The sequence below is a fragment of the Podarcis raffonei genome, chromosome 9, assembly GCF_027172205.1.
Source record: "Podarcis raffonei isolate rPodRaf1 chromosome 9, rPodRaf1.pri, whole genome shotgun sequence".
NCBI classification, from domain to species: Eukaryota; Metazoa; Chordata; class Lepidosauria; order Squamata; family Lacertidae; genus Podarcis; species Podarcis raffonei.
Window position 1 is genome coordinate 65,176,280 of NC_070610.1, and position 9,346 is coordinate 65,185,625.

Sequence of the window (9,346 nt, forward strand, 5' to 3'; positions counted from 1 at the left end):
TAATTTTACAGTATAGGGAGGGTTTTTTAATGTTTGATGTCTTATTATGTTTTTATACCTGTTGGAAGTCACAGAGTGGCTAGGGCAACCCAGCCTGGTGGGTGGGGTACAAATAATAAAATTATTATTACAGCATAGGGTCCACCCTCTTCCAGGCCGCTCCCCCCAAAAAAAAATAATAATTCTGAGGGTAGTGAACTACCAAGAGTTCTACCCTATGCTGATCTTAATACCCAAGAATTCTAAAGGGAAGGAGACAGTCTTACAGTGTAACTACAAACTACAATTTCCAGCCTCCCCAGAAAAGAGGAAGTAACTGTTTTACATCTCTGGTCTGCATGAACCCAATGTATGATTTAATCCCTAGCATAACATTTTCTTAAAAGACTGATAAATAAGACTGAACAGACGTACATTTTTGGGGGGGATGATTTTATTATGGCAACATCAAAGTTTCGCCAAACTGCATACAATGTATCTTGGTTGTTTATTGTGTGAAATTATTTCAGTACTTAAAAACTTTACCTGGTAATATTGCACTGTTTATATTCATAGACACGAGTACATCAGCGGATACTACAGAATTTCTGCATATTTCTTCTCAAAGCTAATGGCTGATTTAATACCCATGAGGACTTTACCAAGCATTATCTTCACCAGCATTGTGTATTTCATGTTAGGTAAGTATGGTGTCCTTGAAGCTATGCAACAGAGCTTGCCAAGTGGATCCTGCTACAAAATTTTGTAGTGTGCAAATGCTCCTGTTCAGCTTTCCAGCCCGTCAACCCTATGCACTAGGATATTCCATCCCTCCGTCACCAGGGCTTTTTTCCAGCTGGAACTTGCCAGAACTCGCACCTCTCAGGTGGGTGCTATTGCCATTATAAGAGAACAAGGGAGGAGTTCATGGTGAGTTCCGGCACCTCTTTTTCAAGAAAAATAGTACTCTGTGGCACCCAAATCAGGGAGGCACCATTTCATGACCGCTGCCATGCTTTGTCCTCATTGAAATGTTTTGGAGCTTTGTTTTGAATTTAGTCCTTTTTGTTTCTCCCACTCCGCTACTTTTTCCATACTTCTGCAAACCTGAGATGTACGAGGGCAGAGTGGGATGGTGGTTTCACCCAGCCGTTTATCGCTGGGTGAAACTGCGGCCGCTCTGCTTCCAGTGCCCGTCTGCAGCTTGTTGCTCTCTTGGTGCGCTAGGCGCTGGTTGCAGAGGGATTCTGGAGGCAGCGGTTTCACCTGCAATATACCGCTGAGTGAAGCTGTCTGCCCCTTATATCGGTCCAGGGCGATATATCGCCCAGGATCGTTCCAAAGGCCAAGTAATGTCTGAATGGGCCATTGGCAAGTCATGCGCTTTCAGCTTTCCACCTAAAACTAAAATAATATGAGCAACCTCATATTATTTGTTGTAAAGCTGCACAAGGAGTAGAAAACATTTCGCCCATGCAGACGTTATTAAATATAAGGATGCAATATCATGAAAATAAAGTGTATGCAAAGTCTATGATGCGTAATAAACTAGTAACATGGTACAAGATTTGACTGTATATTCTTCGTCAAACAACACGCTTTTTCTTTTCGATCTCTAAGGTCTAAAGCCAACAGCAGAGGCCTTCTTTATCATGATGTTTACTCTGATGATGGTATCTTACACAGCGACTTCTATGGCGCTAGCAATTGCCGCAGGACAGAGTGTCGTGGCTGTAGCAAATCTACTCATGACCATCGCCTTTGTTTTTATGATTGTGAGTATCCTTAAATGGTTGATAGGAAGTTGCTGGCATTGCAGCAGCTAGGAAACTGAATCAGGTGGGTGCCCCTTTTTTTTAATAACTAAAACTTTATTGCCGGAATCACTTTTTATTGAGTTTTATAAACAAGGACCACAGGAATAGTAAACAATACAAATAAATAGACCAAGTTTTCTCATGTCATTTGTCTATCACAAAATTAGCATAATAAATTTGCAGTACGATCTACAACATAGGGTTCATTATTAGTGGTCAACTTGTAAGTTCTTGGTTCCTGAATTGGTTTAAACAAAACAATGGGGAAACAGGACGGAACAGAGTTAACAGATAACATTCAGCATCGCATAACTAAACGCCCTTGTGGTTGTGCTTAGATTAAGTATGAGAAATGGTCATTTTTCCTCTTACGTTACCTATGAAACAATATAAAGTATTGGTAAATTGATGGACGTGGGAAGGGGTTTCAAAGTGAAGCTAATACTTTATGTTTAAATTTAGATCAATAAGATTGAACCAAATGCTGTTGGGGGCTGGGATGGTTCGTTTTCTGGAATACAGTGGTACCTCGGTTTAAGAACAGTCCTGCTTACGAACGATTCGGTTTACGAACTCTGCAAAACCGGAAGTAGCGTCCCGGTTCGCGAACTTTACCTCGGTCCAAGAACAGAACCCGAGGCCTCATTAGGGAAAGCGCGCCTCAGTTTAAGAACAGTTTCAGTTTAAGAACGGACTTCCAGAATGGATTAAGTTCGTAAACCGAGGTACCACTGTACTGGCATATGTTACGAAATTAAACCACACTCGAGTAAAGCCATCTTTCTTGATCTGTCTGTGTGTCAACCGCAGTTTATTTGTTAAATCTTTCAACAAGGGCTGATTCTCAAACAGTTTTGTACCAATTGTACAAGGTCTTTCCATTGTCTGGTTATGTTGCATCTCACTCCTTGTAACAAAACGGCTTATTCTTTATTATGTAAATCCAGATCGTTGACTACAAAGCATCATTGGAATAAATTTTTAATTATGGTTTTGTCTGCAGATTTTCTCTGGGTTGTTGGTAAATCTCACCAGTATACTGCCTTGGCTTGCCTGGCTCCAATACTTCAGTATACCTCGATATGGGATGACAGTAAGTGCTTCATGCAAAAATCATTTCCCCCCCAAAAGTAACTATTCTACCTATAATGGAGCCTTGGTGAAAGACAAACTAATCAGCTCAAGCGCTTGGAAATTCTGCCCCATAATTACAGGCATATATATATATAGTTTTACAGGCTTTGCCCTCAATCCAGCTAAAGTGAGTTGTGACTAAGGTTACAGCCGTAAACATACTTGCTAGAGAGTCTACCCACTGAATGTAGGTCATGCTCCTGAATAAACATGCATAGAATTGTGTTGCAAGATCCACTGAAAGCAAAAGGACATATCACTTTCAACGTAATCCTGATGCCGTCTCCAATGCCACGGTTAACAGCTGCCCCTAAAGTCGACCTGGGCTGAAGCACTTCATGGATTGCTGGAACATTTGCATACTAAGTCACTTAGAATCATAGAATCAAAAGAGTTGAAAGGGACCGCAAGGGTCATCTACTCCAACCCTCTGCAATGCAAGGATCTTTTGCCCAATGTGGGGTTTGAACTCTGAGATTAAGAGCCCCATGAGCTACTGATTCATCTGTTCCAGCTGTAGTAATCTGGGCTGAAGAATAGCTTCCTTTATACTCACCACCACAAAAAAGTCTACAGTCTGGGATCCACCAATTTCAAATAAACCTTACCCCCATTATATGGTTGTAAATAATAATAAACGTGCAATTATTTATAACACTTTCTCCAAATGCTCAGAGCATTTCACATACAACCTTTGTGTTCCTTACAACAATATTACTCCCATATTGCAAATGGAAGAGGGAATGTTGAATGATAATGGCTTGTCTGATATCACCCAACAAATGTCATCGTGGAAGTGAGGACTAAATCAGCAAAACAAACTCACAGCTCATTTTCTATCCTATACCAGCTAGAAAAGAATAGTCTGCACACTACAACATTTTTACATGAAACTACGCTGCAACAACTCTCTTGCTGTTACTATGCCTTTATATCATTTTTCTTTTTACTTTCAAAGGCACTGCAGGTTAATGAACTTGCTGATCTCAATTTCTGCAACGTAAGCATGAATGAAAATTGGAGCAACTCTAACTGTACAGATCTCAGCAAATTACAGATGTAAGTAAAATATATTTTCATTCTAGCTAGATCTAACCCACTTAGCAGGAGGCACCTACAAACCCCCACAAGAGTACTGTTCACATTAATATGACGACTGCATTCAGACATACTGAACCATAGTTTAATGCAATGTGAATGGACCTAGGTGAGCCTTGGGTTTAATTTACTTCCCTGTCCCCTCCAAAAATGGTCATTGTTTTGGATGCCTCCCAGTGGAAGAAAGGCATTAGAAAGAAATTGCTATGTTATTGTTTTGACACTACACTATTTATGATAGCAGTGACACTATGAATGGTTTTAGCGTAATCCCTTTAAATGAGGAATTCTGGAAACCCCTGAGCCAAATCAGGTCAGGGGGACATTTCACTATACTGTATATATTTTATTTCATTAAGTACACACACAAAAACAGCTGTCTTAATTGCAAGTTAATTCATAACCATGAAACTAGGATCATGCTTACTGCCCACTCGGAGGCATATGGAAAATCCATGCATAGTCTGTACGCTTTTCTGTGCTTTTCTTGGTCATGCTGGATGGCCCGATGGAACATAGGAAGTTGATTTATAGCTGGGGGTGGGTGGGGCTGATGTAGTCTCACCACCACTGCCCAAGCAGATCCCTTCCCCCAAAAGATCCTACTAATTTTGCAGTAATGTCAAAAAAAGAAGTTAAAATTATATACAGCACTGGGGTTAGGTGGAGAAGTTTTAAAATCTGCCAAATCCAGTACCCTGATGGGAAGGCAAGTTCCTTGGTCATCAGACTGATCATCCATGGAGTGCAGAGGGGTCAGTATCCCTCCTCTTCAGCTGACCAAGTGAGGATGGAGGTTGTGTTCTGTGTGGTGTCTACCTTCATTCTTAGCCCAACCTACTGTTGCCATATGGTCCCCAGAGTATTGGCTAAGGATAGATGCACCCTTAGGCCAAAAAGCTTAGCTATCCTTGTTTTATAATGAATCAGAGCAGTGGTCCATCTAGCTCAGTGCTGTCCACACTGATGGCAGTGGCTCTTCAGTTTACGATAGGGAATCTTTTCTTGCTCCACTATAGTAGATGCCCAGGACTGAAATTTGGACTTTCTAGGTGGTGCTGTGGGTTAAACCACAGAGCCTAGGATTTGCCGATCAGAAGGTTGGCGGTTCGAATCCCCACGATGGGGTGAGCTCCCATTGCTCAGTCCCTGCTCCTGCCAACCTAGCAGTTCGAAAGCACGTCAAAGTGCAAGTAGATAAATAGGTACCGCTCCGGCAGGAAGGTAAACGGCATTTCCGTGCGCTGCTCTGGTTCACCAGAAGCGGCTTAGTCATGCTGGCCACATGACCTAGAAGCTGTATGCCGGCTCCCTCAGCCAATAAAATGAGATGAGTGCCGCAACCCCAGAGTCTGTCATGACTGGACCTAATGGCCAGGGGCCCCTTTACCCTTTACTACCATTGGGAAAGGGTTATGTGCTCTTTCTGTGCTAAGCTGCAAAGTCACTGGCTACTTCTGGAGGGGAGGGGGACACTTATAATACATTGCAATTCTAGGACTAATTCTCAAAACCTCTACTTGTACTTCTTTGTAGGTGCACTGGAGAACAGTATCTCAAAAGCCAAGGGATCGAACCAACTGCATGGGGCCTGTGGCAGAACCATGTTGCACTTGCTTGCATGACCGTAACTTTCCTTACGATTTCATACATGAAGCTGCGTTTCATGAAAAAGTTCTCTTAAAAAGCAACAGCTTGGAAAACAGATCTATGATCCAGGCTGCCCTGGGGGTGTCATAAGTAGCAGAGCTAAAGGCATGACTATTCTCTTCTGCTGGCAGTCTTATTTCTTTCTTAGAACACATAATGGAGAAAAACATTGCCAAACGTCTGCATTTGTAGTGCACCAAAATATTCTCTTTCAATATTGCTATACTTATTTAGTGGCACTTCCAACTGCAAGCAGGCAAATGCCTGAACAGTTATTTTCAACTAGCCTGATCCAATCAAGACTGGCTTGTAAGCTCTGTAAATTTCAGTGGGAGAGAGTTCATCATGTGTTTAATTCTCCAACAGAAACCAATAGGATATAAAGTGTTTAAGTTTGGAAGGAAGAATATTTATTAGAACAGTTTTTGAGAGGTTTGCCCTCACATTTTGAAGTGTGTAAAGGCAAACAGATTCAACTTAGGAAGAAACTTGGGTTTTTAAAATGAAGCCCTTTTCGTTCACAGGGCTTTGGAATACAACTTCTGCTACTGCTTTGATAGCACTTTTGGTGTGTTTGGAGCATGTTACTCAGATTAGCATTATACCCATAAAACTTCCCTTATGTTCGGTGCATGAATGGAAGGAGGAAAGAACAGGATTGAAGTCTCACTCCCCCCACCCCCTTTCTGGCCCTGTTCCCCTGATGTCCATGCAGTTGGCATGGTGTTTGGAAAGGAGAGGCTGTCATGCATACTGTTGCACACAAATACACACAGAGACCTTCCTTTTCAGACACTGCACAAAACATTGACTTCGGGGTGGAGGACTTCATGCATTTATTGAACGTGAGCTAGAGTGTCATGTGAAAACCCGTTAAGCCAGTGTATCAGATACGCAAAGCAGCATACACTAGGATCTCAACAAGGTTTGCTTCATTTTTTAAAAAAGAAAAGCAGCTTTGGGAGATGGGGTGAATGTGTGTAGAGATTAAGTGGGGCAGGGAGCTGGGACAAAGGATGCTCCTTATTTTCATCACTGCAGGTTACGCCCCCCCCCCCAATGGCTTCCCATCCACAGTGTTTGGAATCAGTTTGCCCACTTTCATTTAAATCAGAATTCAAGCTATTATTTCATTGCATGTAGTTTGTGAAATATCTTCTTTCTCTCCCCCCCTGCCCCAAATAGGAGCTAGTCAAGAAATTAGCATATCTCAAATTTAATTTAGAAATGCTTTTATTTAGGGCATCCTATGAATGGGAAAGTTTTGCATATGAATTGTAACTAAATAGTTGAAAAAGAACTGCTTATTATACACTTTATGAAAAGGATCGTGTTCCTTGAAGTGCAATCGGTTACAGATACCCAGTATTATGGTTAACGATTTTTTAAAAAATGTTAAATATTTCCTTTCTGTTATGTAGCCTCTTTGTCCCATTCTGAGTTTAGGTTAGGGGGCAGAACCTCATGAGCAGGAGTTGGACTCTGAATGGCTCACAGCTTTATCACTTCAACTCACCCTCAATCTACTTTCATCTCTGCTGTGTGCTGATGAGTGTGGGCCTTAAGGAACAAGGGCAGACTGTCATCTTACACTTGTACAGCATTTTGTTTCTGTAGGTACCCTGAAAATAAACAAACAAATAATATCAGATGCAGTGAATGTGTTTTGGCTTCAGCCTTTTCAGACACAGGACCCACCTTTTACACATACATGCGTTTGGGGACCCATTTTTTAATCTTAAACCATATATGGTGGTAAGTGCTCCTGTTGCGACCCTTGGTATGACCCAGTAGCTGGTCCTGACCCACCAAATGAAGACCAGTGAATGAGTGCAAACTGCTGCTCCCTAAAACAGTGGTGCTGTAAGCTCTGGCCATTTGGGTGGAAGTTCAGGGCTTCCTACTCATCAAAATGAGCAAGAGTACTACCAAAAAGCACCAGGTTGGGTTTGCCACATTTTGAAGTACCATTTTAAAGAGCAGTCACCACCAAATAAGCCTGATTGTAGGTCTTGTTGTAGTGTTAGCTTCCAGGTGCTGACTGATTTTGTCCTTGGTTTAGTATAGCTAGAAAGATAGATTAATAATAATAATAATAATAATAATAATAATTTATTTGTATCCCACCATCTGGCTGGGTTTCCCCAACCACTCTGGGAGGCTTCCAATAAAGATTTAAAATACATTAAAATGTCACACATTAAAAACTTCCCTAAACAGGGCTGCCTTCAGATGTCTTCTAAATGTCAGGTAGTTGTTTATCTCTTTGACATCTGATGGGAGGGCGTTCCACAGGGCGGGCGCCACCACCGAGAAGGCCCTCTGCCTGGTTCCCTGTAGCTTAACACTCTCTTTATGTATCGTGAGAGCAAACGGAACACATTTTAATTAACACTGCAGTAACATATCTAATCGACACTGCTGGATATAATATTCTTTTGATCTTTCCTCCTTTCGGATAAAATAAATAAACTCAATAAATAATAACTAATTGTGTTAATTGTGAAAAAGAAGAATACACGGGGTGGGGCAGAGCTGGCACAAGCCATTTTGGTGCCTGAGGCAAACCACAAAAGGTTCCACAGGTTCCCACCTCACGGGAGAAGAAAGGGTGAGTGAAGATCTAAACCAGAAGCAAAGAAGGAGGGAGAGGCAGTGGTGGTACAGTGGTTAGAGCATTGAACTTGGAACTGGGAGACGAAGGTTCGATGCCCCACTCAGCCTTGAAGCTGACCTTGAGGGCTAAGCCACTACCTCTCAGCCTAGCCTGCCTCACAGGGTTGTTCTGGGGATTAAATGATGGGCAGGAGAACTAGGCAAGTCCCCTTGGAGCTGCATGGAGAAAAATGGTGGGGATATAAATGCAGAAAACACAGTGGTACCTCGGGTTAAGAACTTAATTTGTTCTGGAGGTCCATTCTTAACCTGAAACTGTTCTTAACCTGAGGTACCCCTTTAGCTAATGGGGCCTCCCGCTGTGCCGCCGGAGCACGATTTCTGTTCTCATCCTGAAGCAAAGTTCGTAACCTGAAGCACTATTTCTGGGTTAGCGGAGTCTGTAACCTGAAGTGTCTGTAACCTGAAGCGTCTGTAACCCGAGGTACCACTGTATTTGCTGCTTACTTTGGAATCAAACGCTCTTTTAATTCTCCAGTGCCCAGCTGTCCAAAAGCTCCAGCTCCCCGCGAGAAAACTCTCCTGTTGTTGCAAACGGCCAGTGAGTGCCCCTTCCCACAGCTCACGTGGACAATGGTTTGTGTTTCCAGTGCTTGGATTTGCTCTTTCATAGATGGACACATAAAAAAGAATATTCATTTGTATAGCCAGAGGGGTCATTGACATATTTAAACCGTCTAGAAAGGTAAATGGTGATGACTTGGGTTCATGAACTGCAACCTGAGGCACCACTGTAACAAGATCCTGCTGACCCTGGGGATCCTGTCGCTTCACCTTGTCCCATGGGGGCGGGGGCAGCCCATATAACCCAGAAACAGGAGCCCCCCCTCCCACTGGTGTAGCCAAAGGGGGGGGGCTGCCTCCCAATCAAGTAAATCAAATTTTAAAAAAAACTTAATTGAGATTCTGCCCCCCCCAACATGAAGCCTGCCCCCCCCGACATAAATCCTAGCTTAGCCCCATCCATGACGTCCATTTTTTGTGCCCCCCCC

The 9,346-nt window shown here is 42.6% G+C and overlaps 1 protein-coding gene and 1 long non-coding RNA gene across 5 annotated transcripts in view; one reads left to right on the forward strand and one right to left on the reverse strand.

Moving 5' to 3' along the window:
- The window catches only part of LOC128421380 (broad substrate specificity ATP-binding cassette transporter ABCG2-like), a 29,115-nt gene extending 21,788 nt beyond the window's left edge, over nucleotides 1–7,327 (forward strand). For both annotated transcript variants that reach the window (XM_053404106.1, XM_053404105.1), the window contains 5 exons: nucleotides 556–680; nucleotides 1,600–1,754; nucleotides 2,800–2,889; nucleotides 3,889–3,989; nucleotides 5,565–7,327. In XM_053404106.1, coding sequence (XP_053260081.1) covers nucleotides 556–680; nucleotides 1,600–1,754; nucleotides 2,800–2,889; nucleotides 3,889–3,989; nucleotides 5,565–5,712 — 619 coding nt within the window. In that variant the 3' untranslated portion in view covers nucleotides 5,713–7,327. The remainder of the gene's footprint in view (nucleotides 1–555; nucleotides 681–1,599; nucleotides 1,755–2,799; nucleotides 2,890–3,888; nucleotides 3,990–5,564) is intronic.
- On the reverse strand, nucleotides 1,749–9,329 carry LOC128421385 (uncharacterized). 3 transcript variants are annotated; one of them, XR_008332300.1, is made up of 3 exons: nucleotides 8,802–9,329; nucleotides 7,195–7,300; nucleotides 1,749–2,034 (listed from the first exon to the last, which is right to left on the reverse strand). It is a non-coding gene; the product is annotated as an uncharacterized LOC128421385 (long non-coding RNA). The 3 variants fall into 3 exon arrangements; XR_008332299.1 differs by lacking the exon at nucleotides 1,749–2,034 and adding an exon at nucleotides 2,884–3,251; XR_008332298.1 differs by lacking the exon at nucleotides 1,749–2,034 and having other exon boundaries at nucleotides 6,624–7,300.
- Nucleotides 9,330–9,346: the final 17 nt, after the last annotated feature.